This window comes from Lontra canadensis, unplaced genomic scaffold (assembly GCF_010015895.1).
Source record: "Lontra canadensis isolate GAN:19392208 unplaced genomic scaffold, GSC_riverotter_1.0 scaffold21, whole genome shotgun sequence".
In the NCBI taxonomy this organism is placed as follows: domain Eukaryota; kingdom Metazoa; phylum Chordata; class Mammalia; order Carnivora; family Mustelidae; genus Lontra; species Lontra canadensis.
The window spans coordinates 1,493,119-1,519,705 of NW_022631015.1; the positions used below are offsets into that span (position 1 = coordinate 1,493,119).

Below are 26,587 nucleotides of genomic sequence, written 5' to 3' on the forward strand. Positions count from 1 at the left end.
TATCCTTTTTATGTCCTTGTTATAAACACCTAAATTTATTGTATTGCTGTGAGTGAATATGGCTCATAGGATACTAATTCTTTGGAATTTATTGAGACTTCCTTTGTGGCCTAGAACATGGTCAATTTTTGTGAATGTTCCTTATGTGCTTTAAAAAATTTTTCTATTTTGTATTCATTACCAGTGGTTTCCAAATGGAGCTCAGCTGACAGACCACACTACATTCACATGAATCACTCTTTAAAAATAGAGTGCTATAGACCTCATTCTAAAATACTACATCCAAACCTCTGAGGTGAGACCCTCAAATCTGTGTGTCAAGCAGCATCTCCAGCATCTCAATTAAATCTAAAGTGGAAATTTTAGGAAGCACTCTCCTTTGCTCCTACCCCACTCTGCCCCCACATTCAGATAGGATCAGAGAGATAACTTCAGACAAATAGAATCCTATAATTTTGAAGAGATTTCATGTCTTTTCATAGTACATTTTCCTAATATTCAAAATTATCTACATTAGATTATTCTTCCTTATACTTAGCCTAAATGTTTCATGTATACTTTCTATTCTATATGCATCTCCCCCTCCTTCTTTCATAAAGAACCCAGATTTCATTTCTTAACCCCATGACACATGTGAGACCCATGAGATCATGTAATTTAGGGAAAAAGAGCTCCAAAGAGGTAGCCTGAGTAGTCCAAATCAACCCCATGGTACTTGCCTATGACTGACTTAGATGATCTGTGAATGACATTCTGCTGGAGACTGTTACTGATCCAGAGAGATGCATGGGCCCTAAATTGGCCTAAGAAGATGAAGAGAGGAATACTTTCATTTCACTGTGGGAAGAGAAGAGCTTTTTTCCCCATAAATACCCATCTGAATGCACACCACAAAGCCCACAGTGCTAGCTGATGCTATCTTACAACCAGAACATAAACAAGTTAGAATGAAGTGGATGGATTCTGTGGCCAGAAGAGTAGAAAAAAACAGACCACTGAGCTGATATGACTAGCACAACTCCCAAAAGCACCCTACACCAACATCTCCAGTTACATGAGATAATTCAATTAGTATATTAGTAAGGCTTTCCATTCCTTGCAGCCTGAACCATCCTAACAGATAACATTCTTTGTTCCCTTTCACTCTAGATTAAAAACTCAACAACCACTTTTGATTTTCAATGGATCTTTCACCCGAAGACCACAAGTAAAATCTCTCCTTTGCTTTTTTAAACCAAATGCTCCCAACCGTGTGTCATCTTTTTATCATGGGTGTCATCCTTCATCCTTTTAATCAAGGTGCAACTCCTCTCGAACCTACTCAGGTCCTCCTCTAGAATTCTCAGTTCCAGATCTGCATGCATGACCAATATCATATGAATAGTTTCCTCCAATCTATCATTTACCTATTCTAATCCTGAAGTCAGACTTCAGTGCCTACACAGGTTATTAGGGTTCATGTGACTCTGACTAAAATGAGAACAATCAGCATACCTATAATCATCTGCCACTAAAATAGAAGTGTCTCGGGGAGCCTGGGTGGCTTAGTAGGTTAAAGCCTCTGCCTTCAGCTCAGGTCATGATCCCGGGGTCCTGGGATCAAGCCCCACATCGGGCTCTTTGCTCATCGGAGAGCCTGTTTCCTCCTCTCTCTCTCTGCCCACCTCTCTGCTTACTTATGGTCTCTGTCTGTCAAATAAATAAATAAAATCTTTAAAAAAAAAAGTGTCTCATGGAAAACTAAACAAAGTCAGGTGGTTGTTTTTGTGCTGTATTGTAAAATGTCTGTGTCAATGTCATGTGACCATTAACAGAATGGTAGGTATTACAGGGGTGAATACCTAGAAAAAGAAGAGCCCAGGTATCAAACCTGATCACTATTTGTTAGCGCTGTCTCTCTCATTCTGAACATCTGGCACCTAGAGTAAAGAATGTCATTTCAGGCACCCAACTCCTCTTGAAATCCATTAAGTGTCCCAAGATCATTCCTTTGTGCCATTATATCTTCTGCTTGGTCTGCCAAGATCTTCCTACAGCTGACTACTCTCAGTCATAAATCTCAGACCAATGTCACCCCAGGAAGGGCTTTTCTGAATGACCACCCAACATCCATTTCTCTACTGCACCTCTCTGTTATCATCATGTATTACTGAAGAGGAACAGAATACACCACCCCAAAATATGCCACTTCGACATAAGGATTATGTTGACCCAATTATTTTTAAGAAACAGCAGGCACAGGGCACCTGGGTGGCACAGTCACTTATAGCCTCCAACTCTTGGTTTGAGCTTAGGTCTGATCTCAGGGTTGTGAAATCAAGCCCCAAACTGGGCTCTGTGCTCAGAGCAAAGTCTGCTTGAGATTCTCTCTCCTTCTACCTATGCCCCACTTCTCTCCTGCTTTCTCTCTCTCTCTCTCTCTCTCAAATAAATAATCTTAAAAAAAAAAAAAAAAGAAGAAGAAGAGAAAAGAAACAACAAACTCAGGAGAAGCTCTGAAAACTGAGGACATTTACTTTTATAAGGGAAATCTCCATTTGTAAGTATCTCCTTTTCTGTACCAGGAAGAGAAAGATAACCTAAATCACAAGAAACTCTTAGCACCTATTTAAATCTGCATAACAAACTTATCCTTGTTTGCTCTGTTTGCTCTGGTGACCTCCCACAATTGGCTCTAGCCCCCACAGCAAAATCTTTTTTTTTTTTCCCCCTTTAGTTTTAGATGATAGTTAGGGTGATGGCTGGGTCCATTTCAGGGAGTTACTCAGTTTTCCTAGGTCTCTCCCATGTATTCAGGAGGCATAGATGTTTTTCTGTTGTTGTTGTTTTTTCTTTTGTCAATCTATTTTTTTTTTTTATTATAGGAAGGGGGTAGTCTCAGCCATAGAACTCAGAAGAGTAAAGGGAAAATTATTTTTCCCCCTTTACATTACCATCAGAAAGTTTCTCATTTATCTACTAACTTATTAATAGTCTGCCTTCATACCATTTTCCTCTATCTGAAGGGGGTTTTGTGTACTTGTTTGTTGTCTATCTCCTCCTCCCTCAAATTTAAGTTTTGAAAGAAGAGACTTTGACTGTCTTCCCCTGAATGTTTCCCCAGCACCTAGTACAGTGCCTAGTACAGAACAGCACTTGTAAATAGTTTGTAGAAGAGAGGAATTGGCTGATCAAAAGAAAATCCCAGGGCTTTGGCCATTCCCAGCCTCCAACAGTGTTGTCACCCCATACTCTTATCTCTTTTGCTTCCTTCTGGGGTTGGTTCTCTTCTCTTGTAAGTGGGCTTCTACCAAGGAGTCAAGGAAGTGACAAGATGGCCACAAGAAGTTCCATGGATGTTTCCTTATGGTTCCTGGTCCAGGAGAGAAAAGAGTAAGCCTCTCTTATTATCTTTAAGATATTATCCCAGAAGATTGTAAAGTGACTGAGGTTGAGCACATGCCTATGCTTGGCCAAGCACAATGGCCAAAAGTTGTGTGATATAGACTGGCATAGGTTGCGTAACCATCCCAAGTCTGGGAGTGTCATAACACTGTGACTGCACCAGCACAACAGTGAGTGGAAGCAAGAAGTTCTTAAGGATACAGAGAAGTTGCTACCAATAGAAGGAAGAAAAAGATGCCAGGTAAACCAAAGAAACATATATCTAGAAAATTATCTAGATATAGCAAGCATTTTTTAAATACATTTTTATCCTATTCTCTGATGCCCTGCTTTCTTTTGAAACTCCCAGTTATTAATGAAAGTGTCAAATTGTATTGTCCTCCGGGCTTATTTTATTCTTCTAATGACTCCATTGTCATAGTTTCAAAGAGTAAAGATATGTTTACCTCTCTTTAGAGGATTCATGGGAAGGTTAATAGACTTTCACTAAGTTATTTGGGTTCTCTAAAAAAGACAAGGTAAGTCATAACTAAATACAATGTAAGTTATCACAGAAAACTAAAAGTGAAACTCAATATTTTAAAATCATTTAAATTTTCAAAGTTTAATCATTTTCTTAAAATAGCATTACAGCCCTTAGAAGTAGATTACATGAAGGTAACTTTAATGATGCAAATGCACTTCTCTGCATTATTTGACTAACATGATTTCTTCCACTCTCAACCACTGAAATTCCACTTTTAACTCAATGTATGAAAGTAAATTACACTAAGTCATTATATAAGAAAAGGGGATGAAAAATAAAGGAAAAGTGTAAGTAATATAGCCCAGGAAAAATATTTTTAAGGGGTATTACCTCTACTACCCAACACTGATCTTCACTTTGTAGAAATATCTAAAGTCCAGACGTCAATCAAATCTCAATCTTGAAACAATTTCCTAGTCAGAAAGGGAAAAGGAATACATTAAAATGAATTCAAGGCACCTGAAATTATGTATTATTCTCACATATGTAAATTATATATTATTCTCACACTACTATGGATTTACATATAAACCATGATGTTAGAAAATGAAAAGCAAAAAAACCACACACACACAAATTCTCATCATACTTAACCTGCTATATGCATCTACATTCTTCTCCCTTTTGTTAAATCTCTATGCTCATAAAATGCCCACTAATTCAACTACATTCTTTGCAAAGATTTACAAATGGAAAGGACTTCAGGCTCAGATCTTCTCTGAGAGTCCTCCAACTGCAGAAATGTTCATAGGTAGAATCCACAAAACAAGTTTATTAACATCCATTTTTGCTGAGCTCAGCAGGGCCAATTCCCTCAGCCTGATGCCAAAATACACCCTCCATCTATACCACAAAGCAACAAGAGATACTTAAACCTTCTCTTCCAGATGGAAAGTGCTCCCTACAAGACTCTGTCACTCCCTACCCTCTTTACTTTGCCCTTACTCTGTCACCAGCACAGATTCCCAAATGCATGCCATCCCCTTATTCAAGAACAGCATCACTGTGTAAAAGACCTAATTGTCCCTGCCTCTCCCAGGCTTCTTCCCAAAATCCTGTCTGCTCTGTTGGCCTGTTCAATTCTCCACACCCATTTTGTTCCGTGGCATGGGTCCTGGAGGTTTAGTTTATATTTTCCTGTCATCGAACAGCATTTCCTTCGATAGGGGAAGAAAAAACCTTTGAGTCCCTTCTTTTTTTTTTTTTTTTTCTGGATGAAAAGTTGACAAATGAAAACTCACAGTTTTTCAAATTCTTAGCATTTTAACTCCAGAGACTTGAAGAGTAAATAGGTGAATAACTGACTCATCAAGTAGGTCAGTCTTCTTTAAAGCCAAGAACTAGTCACAGCTGAGTCTCTCATTAGGCTTGGTGCCGGGGAACACTCCACTAGCAACCTCATGACCTACCTAACAACCAATAAGAGCCAAACAAAAGGGACATTTGCTTTTTTCCAAAACTATATTATCCCTCCAGTTGGAAAAATAAAATTCTGAATCTATCCTAGATCCATGTTGATAGGGAAAGTCATGTGGATCGTTACAATTAAACAGACAGCAAAATTACATGAAAAAACACTTTGGCCACCAACCTGGACATGAAACCTTAGCTGCAAAAAACAGTAATGAAAAGAAGGAAGAAAAAGAACCAGAATAAAGAAAAACCATTTTTTGTGCCAGATCGTTTAAAGACTAAAAATGTATGTGAATGATTTGTTTAAATGGCTATTAAACTGCTAAGGTGTTTATATATGTAAAATATGCATAATGGAGGAAGTCAGCTGGTAGCTTCACCCTCCTGGGGGAAAATCTAAAGTTCATTACCAATCTTCTGTCTACCGCAGAGAAGTCTGCAAACCCCACGGGCTTGGAATTCTAAAAAGGCCATTCAAGCCTCAGGTGGACTCCACGTTTCTCCATTTCCCTGTCCTTCCGCTTTTCTTTCCTTAAAAAATTTCTTATAGGATTTGCATTTGATGAGGTTCAAGAGGTCACTTCCCCTCTCCCCCTCCCCCTCCAGGGCAGGCAGAACAGCCGCGTCCAGAAAACGCCTTCCGAGCCGCAGTGGCTGAGACCTGCGGCCCCGCCTGACGTTTTGCTCCTGGTATCCTGCGGCCGCTGCGGAGGACGTTTTCGCACTTGGAGAAGCCAATCCGCCCTTTTTTACTTAGGGTCCCAGAGAGGCCCGGGCCGATCTCAAGCAAAGGCCGACAGCAGAGGAAGGGCTCTTTATTGTCTGCCTTTTTCCAAGTAGTATTTGGAGATAGGTCCTAGACGGAAACGAACCTGACCAACGACCATACAGGGGAAACGTCGAGGCACTAAAATGAAAATGACCTCTCCGCTTTCCACCCCCAGCTTCTGAACTTGTCGCCCTCTGTGCCCCGCGTTTCCGTTCCATTCGGCCCAGGATGGGCACCCTCCCTCTTTGGGGTCACAGTAGCGCACCGCCGCCCTAGGGAGTTAGTACCCCCGCCCGCAAGCAGTCTGACCGCATTGAGCGAACCTAGTGGCGCGGCCGAGGCGCGGAGTAGCCCCAAACCAAGTCGGACGCCAGTCACCAGAGCTCGCCAGTCCCCTTCTCGCAGAGCTGGACCCGTCCCAACGCGCATTAGCCCAGGCTGTTCCCAGAAGCCTCTCCGCCCGGGCGCGTAGCTGTTCGGGGGTTGAGCCTTCAGCCCCAGCTTCCCATCAGGGCCTTTCCGTACTTTCTCCCAGCTCCGTTTTTAACTCTAAATTCTTAATCGAATGCCAAAGTAAAACAAAGCCCAAGAGTTTCGTTGAGGCTGGGACAGACGAAGGGGCCCAATTCGCCTTAGGCCCCCCGCATCACAACCAAAAGTCACCCCGGAGAAGGAGAAAGGGATTCCAGGTCAGAGGAATCTGCGCGGTTTCTGGGCCAGTGTTGGTGGAGCGCTCCCCACGTCCTGCACGCTGCCCTACAGGCTTGATTTGTATTATTTCGTTTAGTCCTAGCAACTCTATGGGTCAGCTGTTATTATAATCCCAATTGCAGAATGACAGAATTGGGCGCCTGGGTGGCTCAGATGGTTAGGCGTCTGCCTTGGGCTCAGGTCACGATCCCGGGGTCCTGGGATGGGATCCAGCTTTGGGCTCATGGCTCAGCCGGGAGCCTGCCTCTCCCTCTGCCTCTGCCTCTCTCTCTGTCTCTCACGAATGAATAAATAAAATCTTAAAAAGAAAGAAAGAAAGAAAGAAAGAAAGAAAGGAAGGAAGGAAGGAAGGAAGGAAGGAAGGAAGGAAGAAAGAAAGAAAGAAAGAAAGAAAGAAAGAAAGAAAGAAAGAAAGAAAGAAAAGAAAGGAAGAGAAAAAGAAAAGAAAGGAAAAAAGAAAAGAAATGACAAAACTGAAGTCCGGAACAATAAAGTAACGCTCAAGGTCAGGTTAGCTCGCATGTGCAAGGTGTATGGGCGAGGAAATATACACAAAAATATTAAACGGAATGAAAACATTTATGACCTCAGTATTTCAAATTGCACGTTACATTTTCAGAGTCAGAGCTTTGTGAGCCCAGTGGGGTAGAAAGAATAGGGGTGTCAAGCGGTGGCCCTTTCGTATCCCACACTTCTGTTTCCGGTGCGGTTATGTGGACCGCGGGGGTTCTTTCCCTGCCACTCCACCTCCCACAAGATGGTGCAGAGCCTGCGCCTGTCGCAAACGGGAAATGGAGGGAAAACTTGGAAATTTCCGCCTAAAACAAGCAAACGCCACGGATTGCTTCGCTGGCGGCCCACGACCGCGAGGAATCTGCGAAAAGCCCTTGAGCTCCAGCCGCAGCGCGTAGGCAAGTTTTTCTTCCGCGCTTTCATACTTTTCCCGTGGGATCTTGAAAACCTCTAATGCCAATCAGCTGTAGGTGGCTGGACCCCCAGTGACTCCCCCTAAGTCCCACACACTCGGGCCTCTGCCCGCGTGCCTAATGTTATCAGGCGGGAGCTTCCGCACAGCACTCAGACAAGGGACTCTCTACCCTGTTCGAGTGAAGTCCTCAGACAGAACTCAACTACACACGCGCGCGCGCACACACACACACACGCACACACACATTCACCGCGCCCTGGTCACGTGCCTGCTCGGGCCACCAGGCATTGACCCACCGCACTGAGAGGGCGCACGACCAGCCCCGGTGCTGCGAAAGACATTCCTCCAACGGCCGCGTGATCCAGTCCAAGGGAAAAGTCCCCCCCCCACCCAGGTCCCCGACCCCACCCTGAGTATTTGCCCTTCACTGTGGAGCCACGCAGCGCCACCCACAGCCTAAACATACCCGGAGGCCAGAGACCCCAGCCCGCAGAGGCTGACTTAAACTTGTAGATTATGGACCCACCATCATTTCCTTATTAGGGACAAAACCAAACAAGCATTTAAGAGATCGCCCAAGGAAGGAAAGATCCCAAGTACTTGTAAAATTTACAAAAGTACCTCAAAACTAAACAGCAATTTTGTTGGATTGGGCCAAAAATAACAACATAAATGTGTATATGTCAAAATGTTAATACTTATACAATTTTCATTTCATCTCTATAATCATTGCAGGAGGAGAATTATTTTTAAATTTTTATTATTACCTCTTTACCGGAAAAAAAGGTAGGAATTGAAGCACAGAGACGTACTCGAGGTCATCAGGAGCAGGTGCAATTGTCAAGCAAAATTTGAGGCTACTAAGATCACCACATCACTATTCATCTGCTCAAGGTTGCCCTTAGGGTGAGGGAAATGCTAAGAACAAAGGTAACCTGTATTACTGGGGGACGGGAAAAATAAGACAAATCAGTAACACATATTTCTAAAATACACAAAAAGTCCTGGTGTGAACTGGGGGTTGGGGATACAAGCCAACCAGTGCCTCCTGGTCCATCCCCCAGGACCTCTTTTCTCCTCCAGCCTAGTCTAAAATCTTCTCACAAGAACTTCCAAATAGTATGAAAAATTATTTCCTGGCTAGCCACTATCTGGGTTAATGATTCAGAAACTACTATATAGTCCACATGGATAAACATACACACATATGCATCGGGATAGATATATTCAAAGGTCACATATGCTCTTGCAATAAAATGAATTTTATATATGTGATCTGATATGCATTTATGAAGACAGTGTGGGGTTAACTCTAGCCACAGAACAAATGACTGAACCCCTTTTCACAGCTTACTGCTAAAACACCCACCCAGCCCCAGTGAGGGTGTGGGAGGGAAAGTTTGGGGAGGGAAAGTTTGTCAACTTCTTGACAGTTCCAGCAGCCAGGAGAAAGCCAAGATATTTGGGGCTGGAAGTCAGTTGGGAGGACTGAGTAGCAGGATGGAGAGTCCTATTTGTATAATACTCTTCCAGAACAATGTCCCAGCCTTATTTCCAACTTCCCCAAGGAAGTGTGCTTGTCTGCACCAAAATATAACATTAGGTATGAGAGAGCTACAACTGGTGGGTGTGTTAATAAGTAATAAGTTGCACTTCTAAAACATGATGTCTGGATTTGTCCTAAAATATTTGAGCAAGAAATGAAAATAGAAAGAGAAAAGAAAAATGGAGCAAATGGAGCAAAATGTTAATAATTGTTAAATCTAGGTGAGGGGTATTGAAAGGAAGCCTTATTATATATCCTCTCTGCTTTTCTGTACTATGAAATTTTTCATAATAAAAATTTAAAAAGAAAAATAAAAGCTCAACCTTTTCATATAAATGGGTGTGCTTTATTGTATAGAAATTACTCCTCAGTAAATCTAATATTTAGAGTTTTTTAAATAAAAGTCAGTTGCAGTGGAGAATGCCATACTTCCTAAAAGACAAAAACTCAGTTCTTTTCATGACACTGAGGAAGGCCAATGGTTGACATCTTGTTCTCAGGTTCCAAACCTAGTGCCTTTGGCCTTCTGGAATCCCAAGTCCACTCCTAGTCTACTTATCATCTGCCCTTCCTATTTAGCCTTCCCCAAAAGGACCTCCAACGTTCCCTTTATCTTACAAACTTTCACCAGCGTTAAGAAGCCGCCTGGCTTCTTCTAGTCAAAAGGATGAGAAATAATAAAAGGAAAAACATTTATCCCTCTCACTGCAGACCCAGAAGACAACAAAGAGGTCTGGGAGCCTCTTCGCGGATGAGAACGCTGAGGCAGAAGAAAGCGCCTTCTCCCAAGACACCCGCTGCAGAGCCGACTGGAACTGACTTCACCAGACGCTCGGTGGTCTGTTTTCCACCAGACCTCAGGAAAGCGCCAGGAGTCCGGATGTGTAACTTACAAATGAAGACACAACCCTCTGCCCCTTGCTTAGAGAAACCAAAATAACTGAACTGAACCCTGAGTTTCTTCAGCATGGCAGAGGCATGTTTGCAACGGAAAGAGCGCGCTTCAATAAAGGAGTATCAAGTTTGTGACTTATTTTCTTCCCTAAATGTTAACAGTGTGAGGGGGTAGCAAAAGCAGAATGTGCCCTAACGTGGCCAACCTAGTACGAGGTAAACGATCATTTTTTAAGTAATCTGGGGTCTGGACCGCGAGGCTGAGAGGACCCCGGACGGCGGCTTCAGGAGCCTCGGACAGGTGAAGCAGAGGTAGCCGCTCCGTTGGAGGCGCGTTGGGCAGTCCCGTCGACCCGATTCCCGAGAGCCTGGCGCCACCCAGCGGAAACGAAAAGAATCTCTGCTTCTCCGGAGCCGACGACCAAAAAAGGGAAGGCGCAGCCCACAACACCGCAAAACCTGAGGATTTTCGGAGGGAGGGAAGGAGACATCATTTGACGAATCCACAGCTCCATGTCCAGCCTTCCCAGTTTACCCCTTTCCACCAACAAGGACACTATGACCAGACCCCGAAAGCATGTCCTCCTTGAACCCCAAGAGGAGAAACGCTTTCTCCTAAAATGCAACCTACGCCCACGGAGAAGCTTTTAGCGTTGACCTTCAATGCAGAGCAGGGATGTGCGTTTGCCGCGCTGGCCGCGCGACTGCAGGCGCAGGGGAGAGTCAAAGTGGAGGGCGGAGGAGAGGGCGAGGAGGGCCGTGTAAATCATTTGGAGAGATTTTTGGCCGCAGTCCCTGTTTCCGAAAGGTTGCGGGATGGTTTGACGTTGATTATATAGCTGCTTTCTTTTCAAGTGCGCGCCCCTCCCCACCGCAGCCCGCCTGGTGTTCGAGGATTGTGTTTGAAAGGGAGGAAGCATTCTTGAAGTGGTGGGTGATGGATTGTCTAAACCCTTCTGGGACATATTGGGCGGGGGTTTTTGAGGCAGCTCATCAATAAAGACCCCCCTGGAGAGAGGAGGGGGTGGCTGGAGAACAGCCCCCACCACGCAGCCTGGAAGAACCAGGCCTGGAAAGGAACACTTGAGGCCAAGGGGGAAGGGCGTGGGGGAATGTGAAGAGGATAAGGCAGGTGAAGACGTCTCTTTGCCTGGATACCCTCAGCCCGGGGAGCCTTGTATGCTTCACCACGTGGATGCGACAGGATGATTCATTCGGGGTAGGGAGTGGTGACAGAAAAAGGGCTGGTGGGCTCCTAACACCAGGGTATCAGGGGAGCAGAAAGGGAAGTGGAGGCGCCAAAGGCACCAGCAGACCATTCTGATGCATTAGGGGCATTCTGCTATAGACTTCCTTCCAAAGCCCCAACCGAAAATCAACCCACTTCTCCCAAATTGGAGAAGGGAGATGGGGAGGAGGAATGGAGAGGATGATGGGACTCAAGCCATCCCTTAGGTTTCACAGACCAGGACAAGGACAGGCCACAACCTCTAACACTGAAAAGCCCCCTTCTTTCTCATGGGCAGCAGCTTTCAGAGATGCCCCGTGGGGTCATGTAGGCCCCCATACATGGACTCCTTTGGGCTCTTCTCTAAGAGGAGGCTGCCCTCGGGTTGGGAACACCTATGGGGAACCCCTCGGCTGCTAGCTCCTTGGGAAGACTCAAAATTTCCAAAGCAAGGCCAGCTTGGAAGGACAGCTTTGGGGCCTCGTCTAGGATGGGTGGCCTCAGTTTCCAAAGAGCCACGGTCTTGGGGCTTTCCCAGTCTCCTCTTCTGTCCTAGCACTGGTGAGCCCTCACTTCCCCCTCCTGACGGCCTCGCGGGCCTTTGCCCTCTGCTGCCCAGAGCTGCCCTTCTCCTGCTACCAGCAGTCAGGCCGCATCCCAAAACAGGGATCGCCGACTGCCAGACTGGAGGAGGGGCAGAGAGGAGAGTAATGGGGGATGGATGAGAAGGAAGGCTCCCAAAAAGCAGCTCCTCCAAGGCGGCGTCTGGGCGCCCGAGGTCCCGAGTCGGGCTCTGGGCGCCGAGCACGTTTTATTTATCCCCACAGAGGATGCTGGAGGACAAAAGAAATATTTGGACGTCAGCGCTGATTTATATTTTTGGAAGAGCTACGTTTCCTTTTCTGAAGAGAAGCAAGCGCGCACCATATCCTGAGCTCAGCAGGGAGGACAAGAGGGGAGTTTTGATGCTCCAGGAAGTTCATCCATCGTGGCGCGGCGCGCAGGGCCCGGCGCCCTGCGGAGTTCGCTGCCCTCGGAGATATTTATTTATTTGGGGGGTGGGGGAAGCGCATGGGGAGAGGAGACGAATCAGACAAGTGAAGAAAACCCGACTACGGCTGGGTTGGGACCTTCAGAGCGCCTCCCGGCCCGCATACCCCTAGCGGGCCAACCTAGTTCCTCCGTCGGTGGGAGTTCGAGGCACCGCCTTGCGATCTCCCAGCGCGTTTGGCTAATGCGTTCAGCTGCCCTGGACGCGCACCCTCCTAAGTTCAGTGCCAGAGGCTAACCCCTCCCAGGCCAAGGGCGCCTCCCAGGTGGGCCCGGCCCTCCCGCCGGTCCTCCCAGGTGCTCAGGAGGCCCAGCCACCTTCCTCCAGAACCTGGGTAGATAAGCAGAAGCAGTGGGCGAGAGGCCTTCCAAGACCAAGGCATGGGCCTGCAGAGGAGGGGTTGCACGGCTGGGTGGGCTCAGGGGAAGAGGGGCTGTGCTCCTGAGACATGCCCTGGTACCTCTGGTTTCTGTCTCTTCAAGAGGGGCTTCCCTCCCAGCAGCAGGAATGGATGCAAAATTAACGTGCAGAGAGGCACCAGCATCCACACTTATTTCCGCCTTTTTTTCTCCTATGATTGGGTATGTGCCGGTAGAAGCTTCTTTTCCTTCGTTACTGGAAACCCACTCATTCCTGCCCCCCTTGGGGAACACACGGACTGTGTCTTTTCCGGCACTGCCCCTTTTCTCTCCTCCTTGCAGTCACCAGAGCTGCCTTTTAGGAGAATTGCGATCCCTACCACGGAGCCCCTCTTCTCAAGCCCCACCCATAAAAGCAGCAGGCTGTGGACGATACAAAAGGACGGTCCACCGGAGCCCTCAGGATGTCCGGCCTGGTACCACTAGGCCTGCATCCGGGTCAGGTCCTACGGGCAGTTGAGCCCTGCTCCCGGGAGCATCCCAAAGTCGCGTCTCCAACTGAGGAGCACCAGGGCCTTGAAATCTGAGAAGGGCAGAAATGGGTAGAGGCACAGTCTCCACCTGGGGTTCTGGTAGATTGGATCCTTTTTTCTTCCTCTCCAAGCACCTCACACCAGGTCAAGCGAGGTATCCAATCATGCCTACCGCCAGGCCCAGGAGAAGGGGGCTATCCGCGGATATCTCAAGAAGGTGGCTATAAAAAGAGCCCTGCCCGGGACAGGCGTTTGGAGGGGGGGGGGGATCTTTCCAAATAAACACTTGCAATTGGGTGGCTGGTGTTCAAACCCGGAGGTCTGGGGGTTTCTGGACCGAAGAAGAAGAGCAGATGCCGAGAAGGGTGTAAAATCCCCACCGTTACCGTTACCCCTCCTCGCCAAGTCCCCCTCTCCTCAGCGGCGGATTTTCTATATAAATTAAAGTTTCTAGAGGGGCCTCTGTGGCGCGTAGGCTCGAGGTCTTCCTTGGTTTCCTCAAACAAGCCGACACTCCCTCGGCCTCAGCACCGGAGCTCATCGTCAGCAACTAGAAAGGCCTCCAGGGAGCTGGAGAATCTTCTACATACGTTAATTTTGTACCAAAACACGGGGTGGATATAGTGGTCAGTTCCAGACTGATTTGGGAAGAGACTGCTCCAGCCAGGCTGGCGGAAGAAGGGAGGGGTAACCAGAGCGAGAAGTGCCTCGAGGAGGAGAGGTCTCGGATGGCGGTAAACAGTGTCGGTGCGGATGCGTCTCTCCAGTGGGTAACTGGTTTAGTCTAAGCCATTTCATGTAAAACCCACGAAGCAGAGGAAGTATGCTAAGAACATAAGATTTAAACCGCAATAATGAAGAGATTTCCTAGAATAAAACGCCGATTACAAAACAAATCGGAGAAACCGAAGCTTCCCGAAGTTTACATTCCCCTGCGCTGGAGCAGGGGCGGGGCCTTGAGGTTTGGAGCGGGAAAGGAACCCGCAGCCCAGACGGAGACAGTCAACCAAAGGGGGACAGAGCACCAGGGATGGACAGAGGGCGGTTGCACCCGACGCCGTGTATTTCTGGTTAAGCGAGGAGCAGCCTGGCCTCATCTATATTTATTTTAACGAACCATACCTTTCCTTCCAGTAAGAAAAAATAAATCAAGATTTGTGTTGTTTATAAGGCAATGAAAGTCAGTCAGGAAGAGCTCACCACCTTAAGAAAGGGCTTCCGAGAGAGGGAATTATCCTAAGCAAGGCTATGTATCAGAGACAACGCTCCTTTTAAACTGTCTTCTAAATAGAAATTCAGATATTATTGCCAGGGATAAAGAATTTGACATGCATTCTTACCCAGGAGACCTGTATAAATGAGTAATTAAAACAAAGTTGAGAGGTTTTGCTGCAAGGTACTGGAAACAGCCCTAGATTGGGATCCCAGGCCCCCCATTACAGGCCAGCTTTGTCACTTCCCCAGGTGTGACTTGCAGCAAGTCATCTGACCTCTCTGAGCCCCTGTTTCCTTATGGCTAAAGGGGAGATAACTGTATTTAGACCACGTGGTTGTGACATGATAAGAGTGGAAAGCCTTGTACTTGTGAAATCTATCAGGAGCAAAAGTAGACGTTTTGTATTTCTAGAACGACCTTTAGGTCTAGGGGAATTTCCATGGCAAAGATGGGGTCTGAAAGAAAGAATTTTAGAGAAGAGCCTCTTCCTGCTCGGATAACTAAGGTCATTAACCTCCATATTTTTTGTGGAGTGCAGGGTAGTATTTAGACCCCTGGAGAGAGAAACAAGCTTCAAGTCAACAGAAGCTGCTCCTGGCTGGGACTGTAATTCCAATGCTTATGGCCTTTTCAGGACTGTCTAGCCTCCTGGAACACTCAGCAAACTCTAGGTCGTATTTCTTGCAAGTCTGAAGAGTTTAGGTAAATGAATACCGTGGTCACTTGGACTGGATAGGGAATGGAGCCTCTAAAACTCCCTGATATTTTAACCCACTTAAATTTGAGGGTTGGTGCTTTTTATTCTTCAGTCACTGGGTCCTAAAACCTTGTAGGGCCTGAAATCAATATACATCGAATTCCTAGTGTGGACAATCAGAGAGGGTTCAGTGACAGTGACATTTACTTGCTTGCTGAATTTTCCCCAAATCCATTGTCCATCATCCCCTCCTTCAAATGAGATGATTGCCTTCCTTTTCCTTATTCTTCCACCTGGGCCAATTCTATTCCCACTAAACACATACACACACAGAAGGCTATGTCATTGGGGCTCCTTTGAGTTATTATCTGTCCTCCTGACACCAGCTTCTATTGCATTTAATTATTTTTCAGACACTCAAAGCACTGACTTACGAACCTACTATATATACTTCCATATTTAGTTACATTTAAATTGTCCCATGTAAAATAACAAAAAGGAGTAAGAGGGGAAAAACCTGAAATAAATGGGGACCCATCTCCAAAATATGCTCCCATGTCGCTCAGAAAGAAATTCTTAGAAGTAGAAGCAACTGCAACACCCACCCACCCCCAACTCAATCAAAACATCCCATCCGGAAAAGACTGACTTGTTTCTTTTTTCTATTGGAAATGAGCGGTAAACTGAGTTCATTTTAGTCGTGTTTTCTTAGCTGACTCTCGGCTACAATCAAGCCATTTTCGGACACATTCCCATGTAGGTACCAGGGGTGCTCTGGAGGAAGCTGTCGACGCCTGTTCAGCTAATTTAGGTTTTCTTTGTCTAATTACTGTGGAGCTTAGGGAAAAGGAGCCCGGCTCAGGGCAGTAAACTGACACTCGGTCTCTGTGTGTGGTATCCAGGCAGGGTTTGATGGAAAAAGCCTGCTTCCACTCAACTTCAGGTCACTGTCTGGGGCCAGCCCCAGCCCAGCCCCCAGCTTCCCCCTTCCCACCCCTCCCTCTCTGCTGCTTCTACAGCTTCACCAGCACGCTTAGCCAAGAGCAGATACTCTATTTGGTATCTCCAGGGGCACAGATAGCTAGTGCCATTCCCCCCAGAACCTGCCTCGGTTCTGTTCCAAGGTTCTTTGCAGCTGGCCTTTCTCTAGATCCCTGACCAATCTCAGATTCTTTTATCCTACCCCTCCTCGCCAGGCTCTCCACACACATACGTGTGCCTCAATCCCTTCAGAGTAGACAGAGAGGTGTGTCCAGCCCAGCCTCCCATTTGGTCCTCTGGTCTACAGCACCTCCCCTTCTGGGCCTCCTGCATCAGCCCTTGTGTGGCCCAGCCAGCTCCCAGGCCTCAGGCTCTCCTCCTCCCACTTCCAGCCCCTGTCCCTGGTCAGACTACATTTCCTTGCACGTGTAATCCAATAACTAACTGTCGGGTCTCATTGGAAGTGATTCCTCCCGAGGGCACATCCTCTCTCCCAGCCTCACTCTTACTTAGAGAGGAATTAGCCACACTGGGTGGAGTGTTCTCCTACATAAGGCAGCTTGGAGATGGCACAGCATTTTTGGTGGACAACATGAGACTGAGGAGGTAAATCTAGTGAGAGTTACACAGCCCTTCAGGCCTGAATATAAATACAGCTATTTCACTTATCTCACCCAGTGTCAGCCTTCTTTCTGCATTTCTTTTCCTTCCTTCCTCCTTCCTTCTTTTCTTTTTTTCAAAACATCAAGTGGAAAACTGAAAGGAAGCGGAAACCAACGCAAACATGAATCCTATACTAAACCTTGGCTGAATTTACTCTCTCTATACCCAGCTTCTCACAGTTCCAAACCTGTTCAGGATCCTCTGGCAGCACGAGGTGGTGGGCGGGGGGCAGGGAGAGGGGTGCTTTGCAGCGCCTCGGCTTCTTGCCCTTTACTAGCAACTGTTGCGGATCTTCCAAGCCCTGTCAGAAAGAGAGAGGATTGGCACTTTACCTTTGGGCGTTTGGCACCCTGGCGTGTGGCTGTGGGCTGTAATGTCTAAATGAAGTTGACAGATGGTGTCAGTGCGGGCACGGGGAAGGCAGCTAAGGAGGCTCCCGGCGGCGGCGGCAGCCCCAGCACCAGCGGCAGCACCACTCGGCCCAGGATGAGCCAGGAGGAGGAGGAGAACGGAGACGGGGTGGGAAAAGGAGACAGGGTGGGAGACGGAGACGGGGTGGGGGTGGATTGAGGGGACAGGGGGTAGGAGGAAGAGAGGGAGAAGGAGGAGGATAGCGGAGAGGAAAAGAATGGGTGGGTCCTCTTCGAATGGGGTGACTGGTTTCTGGGATGGGAGGCAGGGGTGCTGTAAGGGGAACGAGAAAGAAGAGCTTATAAAGTTATATAGGTGGTCGAGTTTTGCTGGGGATGGGAGTCAACCTAGCAAAATGTGATTCTGTGATCCCTCCGTTTGAAAGAGGGTGGGTAGGTGAGAGGAAAAGTGGTCGAGAGGAATTAAAAGACCGAGGAGAATCGTGGAGAGAGAGGAGCGAGATAAGAGACGGAGCCTGCCGCCAGGTTGGGAGGGGGGAGGAGTGAGCACTGAGGCCAAGCGCGCCCTCCCCAAGGCGGCGCGGAGTGTGGAGGGGGCAGGGCGGGGTGGGGGTGGAGGGAGGGAGCGAGGGAGGGAGGGAGAGCGGCCGGGGGGAGGGCACGGGAGGGAGGAAGTCTGAGAGACAGAGCGAGGAGCGCTCCTGAAGGGAGACGTCGGGCTCGTCCCCGGGGTCCCTGCCGTGGTCCCAGCTAGCGGGCGCAACTGCCCGGCACCCGGCCGCTTTGGTTCTACGGGCCCGTAGGCCATTGCGCAAGACAGGGGCCAGAGGCTCAGGGGAGGGATGCGCCGGGCGTTGCCTCAGGCCCGCTGCCGCCGCAGCCGCCAGAAGCCCCAGCGGAGCTGAGGGAGGCGACGCCGAAGCGCTGGCTCGGAGTGGCCACCGCTGCAGCCCGGGCGGCGGACTAGGGCGCTCGCCCGGCTTCTGGGCCGACCCCGTTCCGGCGCCTCCGTTCCCGGCCGGGGGCCCGCCCCTGCGGCCAGGCCTCTCTCCCAGGTCCCAGATGACCACCGAGGGCGGGCCGCCGCCGCCCCCGCCGCGCCCGCCGCCGGCCCCGCTCCGCCGCGCGTGCAGCCCGGCCCCCGGCGCACTCCAGGCCGCCTTGATGAGCCCGCCGCCCGCCGCCGCCGCCCTGGAGACCACCTCGTCGTCCTCATCGTCTTCCTCAGCCTCCTGTGCCTCCTCCTCCTCCTCCTCCAACTCGGCCAGCGCCTCCTCTGCCGCCTGCAAGAGCGCGGGCGGCGGCGGCGGCGGCGCGGGCGCCGGGAGTGGGGGCGCCAAGAAGGCGAGCTCGGGGCTGCGGCGGCCAGAGAAGCCTCCTTACTCGTACATCGCGCTCATCGTCATGGCCATACAGAGCTCGCCCAGCAAGCGCCTGACGCTCAGCGAGATCTACCAGTTCCTGCAGGCGCGCTTCCCCTTCTTCCGCGGCGCCTACCAGGGCTGGAAGAACTCCGTGCGCCACAACCTCTCGCTCAACGAGTGTTTCATCAAGCTGCCCAAGGGCCTCGGGAGACCCGGCAAGGGTCACTACTGGACCATCGACCCGGCCAGTGAGTTCATGTTCGAGGAGGGCTCTTTCCGCCGCCGGCCCCGCGGCTTCAGGCGGAAATGCCAGGCTCTCAAGCCCATGTACCACCGCGTAGTGAGTGGCTTGGGCTTCGGGGCCTCGCTGCTGCCACAGGGCTTCGACTTCCAGGCGCCCCCATCGGCGCCGCTCGGGTGCCACGGGCAGGGCGGCTACGGAGGCCTCGACATGATGCCTGCGGGCTACGACGCCAGCACAGGCGCCCCGGGCCACGCGCATCCGCACCACCACCATCACCACCACGTCCCGCACATGTCGCCCAACCCCGGATCCACCTACATGGCCAGTTGCCCCGTGCCCGCCGGGCCTGGGGGTGTCGGCGCCGCTGGGGGCGGCGGCGGAGGGGATTACGGCCCGGACAGCAGCAGCAGCCCAGTGCCCTCATCCCCAGCCATGGCGAGCGCCATCGAGTGCCACTCTCCCTACACGAGCCCCGCGGCTCACTGGAGCTCGCCCGGTGCCTCGCCTTACCTCAAGCAGCCGCCCTCCCTGACGCCAAGCAGCAACCCCGCAGCCTCGGCAGGCCTGCATTCGAGCATGTCCTCCTACTCGCTGGAGCAGAGCTACCTGCACCAGAACGCCCGCGAGGACCTCTCAGGTAACGCAGTGCGCGCCTCTAGGTTTCCAGGCTCCACGGCTACTGCAACTTCCACAGGGTCGCCGCAGCCAGGGAGTCTGAAGGCAGGGGGAGGAGTGGGTGCTGGGAGAAGAGGGAACCTTATTCATGGAGGGGAGAGGATTGAGGTCATACTGCCCTTGGCCAAGAGCTGGGCCTCCAGAATTTGCACTGCCAGGAGGATGGTGCAAAGTCGCCTGACATCCTGGTGTCCCAGGTTGTCCCTATGGAGGGCAGGTCTCAAATCTCAGGCCCAACTTAGTTTAGAGAGAAGGCATGTGGTCTTTGGGGAGCCTGGCCAAGGAGTTGTGTCTGCTTCCGTGTGTGTGTGCGCGCGCGCTGGCACACGCAAGTGTGTTTTTAGTTTGTTTGCTGTTGCTTTCCTCCCAAAGTAGACGTCAGAAAGGGACATGTTTTGTGTGCTGAGGGTGTGGGTGGAGAGGGGTTGCAACTGGGCCAGAGTTGAGGGGAGGGGAAATGAGGGAGGGTCAGGGAAGAAGGCAGAGGGGGGACCCAGGATTGTTCACAGGAGGGAGGTGTTACTAATGGAGAGGGGCACCAGCCTGTGAGGAGTCCCTTGCTTCCCAACACAGTGGACCTACATTGATGACATGAGTCTGTCCTAGGCCAGGAGGACCTGAGGCCCACGTTGTGATTCCCCTGAGAAATGCTTGCCTCTTGGACTTCAGTTGTGTTGCTGGTGTAAATTTTGTTGGTTGAAGATTATGAAAATTTATTGACTTGCCGAAGGCGTTGAAAGGTGGGAGGGAATAGATGGGGTGGAGGAGGGAATTTGAATATTTAACCAGGTTTCTCAGACAGTGGAGATAAATTCTGTCATATTAACCTTTCTGAAGCACCCACAGGCTTAAAATCAGGCTGATTTGCCTATCAAATGGTGTTTTAGTTCACACCCACCTTTCACCCCAATTAGAAAAAGCCTCAGAGGATGATGCACACGATATATGTTCGGGAATCAGCGTGTGACATGAGCTGCAGGGGAGACGGGAAGCCCAGAAATGGGCAAAAGATGTTGGTTCCCTGGACGGTGAAATTTCCCAAATAGGCCTTTTAAATGCGGGTCTCAGAGGTTAACTAAACAAAGACAGTCTCGGCAGGACCACACGGGAGAGGATTTTAGCCTGACTTAACCCACTGAGAGCAGAGTCTTGTTCAATTTTTATGGGAATTTCTACAAGTAACCAATACAGCCGAGCTTTCCTTCTTCATTTTTTTTTTAATCCCCTGGGACTGGCTGTCAATCACCGCTCACCCCAGGCGGCGCCCACTCCCCCACTCTCCTGCCCACCACTCCTCCCCCCCGCCCAGCCCGCTGCCCTCTGCCCTCTGCCCTCCTAGTGTTCCCCATTACCCTTCTCCAAGCAGGCTCTACTCAGTTTGAACCCAGACTTCAAGGTTTTCCAGCTGCCCTGAAACAGTACCCGAAAAATTAAAAACAAAAGAACTCGCAAGAAAGAAAGAGACTTATGATTGTTCTTTGAGGCTGCCCTCGCCCTACCCAACACACCCAAGCTCACGCACAAGTCCCAGAAATTCGGGACCCGGAAACACAAACTTGGAAAACGGCAGAGCTGGAGCAGGCCGGCCTCCCGCAGCGGCCTTGCTGGGGAGCCTCGCACGACCTATGGACAGAGCCTGGGAATCCTCGGGAGGCCGTCACTGGGGCCAAGGCCCAACCAGGACGCTCTACCCCTTCTTCCCTCGTCCTCTGGCTCCCGTCTCTCTCTTCCCCCGTCCTAGTTGGCATCCCCCAGGCGGAGGAGAAGTGGGGGCTCAGCAGTAGCAGGCTGGGTGAGCGGGCCTGGAGGGGCCTGTTAAGGAGTGCGCCACTGGTGGACCGCGGCCCAACGAGGGACTATGGCCCAGCGAGGAGCTGGGAGGCGGAGCCGACCGAGGTGGTCCAAGAAGTTTCCCCGCAGCATACACGCACGCACACACGCACACAACACACCCCCGCGGGCAGCGCAGTCCAACGTGGGATGGGGCGTCCAAGGTCCGCGTGCTCAGGGAGGCCCCGTACCCGTCATTTATTAACAGTGAGTCTTTCAAGAAGGAGCGGGGGCTTTTATCTCTCTCTGGTCACATCAAAGAGCTGGCGGCGGCCTTCAGTCGGTCGTAACCCAGAGCTCTAGCTCTGGGTCCTGCCTGGGCCCGCTATTTTGAGCTCATAGAACTGGCACTGAGAAGTGCTGTAACGCGACGGGCGAAGGCACCTGTATGCAGAGCAACAAGCACACACCGGGGCCGCGTGGACGTGTTGCTACCTTCTGAGATCAATGCGGCGCGCCGTTGGCGACAGTAGGTGCTACAAGGCAACAAACGTGGCTCAAGTCAGCGACCGCTCGCAGCCCTGGGATGCTGCCAGGCCAACGCGGTGAGAGCTGGGCGCGAGCGCCGCGGGCGGGCGAGTACGGTTTTCACGCACTCAAAAATCGAATCTGGCCTGGCCCCCAATATGCAATTTATGGTTCCACAAGGCGCGGGTACCCAGAAGAGACGCAGGCGAAGAAGCCTCACCCAGCCCAGCGCGGAAAGAGACTCTGTCCGGGAGAAGACCCGGCCGCGGCGCGCTCCGGACGTCGCCGGCCAGTTGCGTCCCGGGGCCGGGAGGCGCTGAGAAAGCAAAAGCAAAAGTCGGCAGCGGGTTGCGGCCGGGCTCTGGGCCTCCGCAGAGCGGCGGCCCGGGAGGAGAGGAGAGGAGAGAGAGCCTTCTTCGCCCTCTGCCATCCCGGATTTTCTAAGGGGCTCCCCGCGCTGCTTGACACCTCGATGTGCAGAAGGGTCTGCAGCTGAGCGTTTATCGAAGAGCATTATCTGCTCCCTGGAGAAAGGCTTCTCTAAGGGAAGCCTGAGACTTTCCGAACTTAGGACGACCTGTACTTTCTTTCCAGGCCCTTTGTCTTGCAAAGGGATGGTTTTCTCTCATCTCTTTTTGGCACAATGAATATCTCTTTTGTGACCTGCTATTCTGACTGGGCCAGTTAATTGAGAAACAGGCAGGAGGCTCAGAAGAAGACGTGAGAGCGACAGCGGTGTTTCTGTGGAGGGGGCTAGGCCTCAGCAGCCAGGCTCTGGAATCAAGGGCCGGGAGACCAGTGCTTAGGGAACCCTACAGAGAGTGTGGTTCAACAGTCCCCGCGCGGTTGCACCCTCCGCGATTAAAGCGTTTCTGAGGGTCCGGGAATGAAAGGGGAATTCGGGCGCACTAGAACCCGGTTTAGAGAAGGATCGTGCTCTGTGTGTGCGGGTACATCAAAACAAAACATAGTGATTTCACAGACCTCCTATGACCCAGTTTGAAACTTTGAGAAACTTTTAGAGGTGGGTTTGCTCTACCGTTTTCTAACGATAGACAAAAGGCACATCAACCCCTTTCTTACCCTGAGTCAAAATAAGGCGTGAGTTAAATTTAAATTTAAAAAGTAATATGCCTCATCGTAAAAAAATAATAATAAAAAGTAACATGCCTCATCGTCAGCTGAGTGACTGTTTCTGAAGAGCTTTTCCTTTCTTCTTTCAGTGGGACTGCCTCGATACCAGCATCACTCTACCCCAGTGTGTGACAGAAAGGATTTTGTCCTCAACTTTAATGGCATTTCTTCTTTCCATCCCTCTGCAAGCGGACCATATTATCACCATCACCACCACCAGAGTGTCTGCCAGGATATTAAGCCCTGCGTCATGTGAATGGAGGGAAGGAGGCCATGCCCAGGCCGCTCTCTGCTCTCTCTTCTGCAGGGCAGAATGAACTGAGGTGGACTCCTCCACTATGCACGGCGCTAGCAGTAAGTAGCACACCAGTCACTTAGCCAGAATCCCCAGGCCAGCGCTGTTCACTGATACTTGTCTACCATTGGTAGAAGGACAACCCTGGCAATACCCTAATACGAATATATGCAGGATCCCCACGAGGGAGAGAGCCAACGGAGAATTCAGCTTTTCAGCGGAGATGGTAAAAAGTTACCACATGAAAAACATAAACCTGTAACTCTGGGATCTTCATTACCTTCAGTCATCAGGGTCTGAAAAACGCAAGTTGTGTGTGTGTGTTTTTCTTTGTCTATGAAAATTTTTGTGCTTTTCAAAAAGGCAGTGCTAAGCACAAGACTTCAAGAAAGCCTCATCTTGTTGCCTAGCCAAGAGAGTTCTGTTCCACCAAACACTAAGTTTGGATACAGGTGCCAAAGAACATTATTAAGAAAGTATTTAGAAACAATGTGTCTAGTTTAAGAAAGTGGTTTTCAGTATTGTGACAATACAACGTTTTTTTACAAGGTTGTTTTCTACCACCATATTTTGAAGATATTTTTATGATTTTCGTGTATACTCACACTTTGCTTGTATTTTAAAAGGAGGATATATTTGCACTTATGTATACTTTTACAGTTTGCCAAACTATTTTGATGTAAAATTTTTTCAATAAAATATATATAACAAATAGCTGTTTTAGAGATCTATTTCCTCCACGGGCATCCTGGGATCGCCAGGCTCTCTTCTCTACCAGCCAGCAATGCAACTCTACACTGTTGGGTTTTTTTTTCCCCCAAGTTGTATAATTGACGTGGTGTGGGGTCTGTGCCTTGAGTAACACAGGCCAGGTTCTGATTGTGGGTCTTCTCAGGAGAGAAAGAGATGAAGGAACTTTTTCTGTTCTTTTTTTCCTTCACCCTAGCTCCTTCTGGCTAAACAAAAACCAGAAGGTGAAAAGAACTTAAAAGAAAACCAGGCAAGATAATGAAGGCAAGAGTCTGACTTGAGGAAACCAAGTTTTGTGCCCCTTTTGTTCTCTTTCCTGTAGCCAGGGAGAGTTTTGCCTTTTGCTCCTTCCTCTTTTCCACCAGCAGGGAATGAGGGCAGGGAATAATGGGCAGAGTAGAAAGTCACCACCTAGGGCTCAGCTGAGTGGTGATCAAGGGATAGGTATTCAAAGAACAGGACCAGCTTCCCCTTTGCAACTCACAGTTTGGTGGGAGTACTGATCACATTTTGTTGTGGGTGGTGGTCAGATCCTAAATAGTCCAGAGGGAGATGGCTGTGGAGCAGTAATGGGCAGTCTTTGACCATTTGGATCTTTTAATTTCCTTGGAGAGTAACAGAAGCAGGTACTCATCCTCATAAGGCATTCTGTGGCTGCTGTCTGTCCCCACCACCCCCAATTCAGAGCCTGACCAACCCTACTTAGCAGGAGCACTCTCAACCCCTACCCATCTCTGTCCAACCTCCTTTGTCCCCTTTGCTCCTTCCTTCCTTTGAACAAGCAATCTCCTTCAGGGATTCTCTCAGAGCCCCTTTTCCTTGCTTGATATCTGGAGCTTCCCCAGTCTCAAATGCTACAGGCAGCTCTGGTAAAGCTCTAAGTTCAAAAGAGAGAAAATAAGCCAACCAGGCAGCAGGACTGTTTTTTTTTTTTTTTTCCTTTCCTTTCCTCCTCCTGCTCCTCCTCCTTCTTCTTCTCCTCCTCCTTCTTTTTCTTCCTTCCTTCCTTTCTTTCTTTTTTTCTTTTTTTTTTTTTTTTAACCAGCCCTTCTCTGACCAGTCCTTCAAAATCATGGGCAGCCTTGGCAACAGTAGATCTGAGCAGGAACAGGAAGGTTCTCAACCCATGATCAAGCTGCGGGTTTTCTTTCCCAAGTGAGGGCTGGTATTTTGGGGTTGTTTGTTTTTGCTTTTGCTTTTGAAAACTCACCTTTGTTTCTCATTCCCTAAAAGGTCTCCCCACCGCCCCCCCCCCACTGCCCCATCAGTTGCCAGGCACTTAATACCACTCAGTAGATATCTCACACAGAAGGTTTTTGTATTCCAAGTGAATTTAAATCCAAAGACAGTATCATTAGTAAAACATCTTGTTTTCAAAAGTCTGAACCATCTTCCTAATCCTTAGGTTTCCTTTCTATATTTTCCAAAATTAAGCAATGATTTAAACATGTTTTTTGTGTCTCCATTATCATATTTGCAGTTAAATAGGGCTTTTTTTCCCTTTTATACTGAGCTACACAAGGGCCTGCTATAAATTATGAAGTCAGTTTCAGAGTTTGCTCCGACCACAGTGCTGTGTTTACATTCCTTCCGAGGCAGCCGGCATGGTCGTAATTTATATCCTAAACACTTGAACGTAACTTGTTTATACAGAGAATGACAGGACCTCAAAGACAAAAACGCTGAGTCTCTTGGGGTGACGGCTTTGGAAATGCTAGCGCGCCCCCTGGTGGTGCAAGTAGACACCGGCACGCAGTAATTCATGGTTGTTTCTAGCTGTGTAAGAGCTTGACCCATTTTATGGTGCTTTTCCATATCCCTATAATGTGGAGGTGTTGATCCTATTTACAGATGTGTAGTAGGTCATGACTATCAAGGGTTCAATCTATGCTTTCTGATTTTGGTTCATTTCACATCTTTCTTTTTTAAAGTAAGCTCTGTGCCCAATGTGGGGCTTGAACTCATGATTCTGATATCGAGTCCCATGCTCTAGTACTGAGCCAACCAGGCTACCCCCATTTCACTTCTTTTAAAGCCGACATCGCATATAAGAACTTCCATCAACACTGCAGACACAGGTACAATGACAGTCTTCACTCTGAATCAGAATAACTTGAAGGGCTTTATAAACAGACTGCTGCCCGCCACCCACCCCCACCCCCACCCCCCTCCCCGTTTTTTACTCTGTCTGGGGAAGGGCTCAAAAGGTTCTAGTCCTAGGGACGCCTGGGTGGCTCAGTGGGTTAAAGCCTCTGCCTTCGGCTCAGGTCATGATCCCAGTCGAGCCCTGCATCGGGCTCTCTGCTCAGCGGGGAGCCTGCTTCCTCCTCTCTCTGCCTGCCTCTCTGCCTACTTGTGATCTCTGTCTGTCAAACAAATAAATAAAACCTCTAAAAAAAAAAAAATGGTTCTAGTCCTAATAAATCCGCAGGTGATGCTGATGATGTTGGTTCAGGGACCACACTTTAACAACCACAGGTTTAGAAAAACAGACTGAATTACAGATACAGTTCAGATGTGTGGGTGTTGAGGCTAGTCCCTTAATTAGTTAAGGAAA

The 26,587-nt window shown here is 49.2% G+C and overlaps 1 protein-coding gene and 1 long non-coding RNA gene across 2 annotated transcripts; one reads left to right on the forward strand and one right to left on the reverse strand.

Annotated features, from left to right (window-relative positions):
- Positions 1-3,093: 3,093 nt before the first annotated feature.
- LOC116870079 lies at positions 3,094-17,427 on the reverse strand. The gene is made up of 3 exons (XR_004383173.1): positions 17,232-17,427; positions 4,241-4,323; positions 3,094-3,352 (listed from the first exon to the last, which is right to left on the reverse strand). It is a non-coding gene; the product is annotated as an uncharacterized LOC116870079 (long non-coding RNA).
- A 510-nt stretch (positions 17,428-17,937) lies between these two features.
- FOXF2 (forkhead box F2) lies at positions 17,938-23,994 on the forward strand. Its single transcript, XM_032861442.1, has 2 exons — positions 17,938-19,515; positions 23,075-23,994. Exons 1-2 carry the CDS (start codon positions 18,333-18,335, stop codon positions 23,239-23,241), a joined length of 1,350 nt encoding a protein of 449 aa, XP_032717333.1. The 5' UTR covers positions 17,938-18,332; the 3' UTR covers positions 23,242-23,994.
- Positions 23,995-26,587: the final 2,593 nt, after the last annotated feature.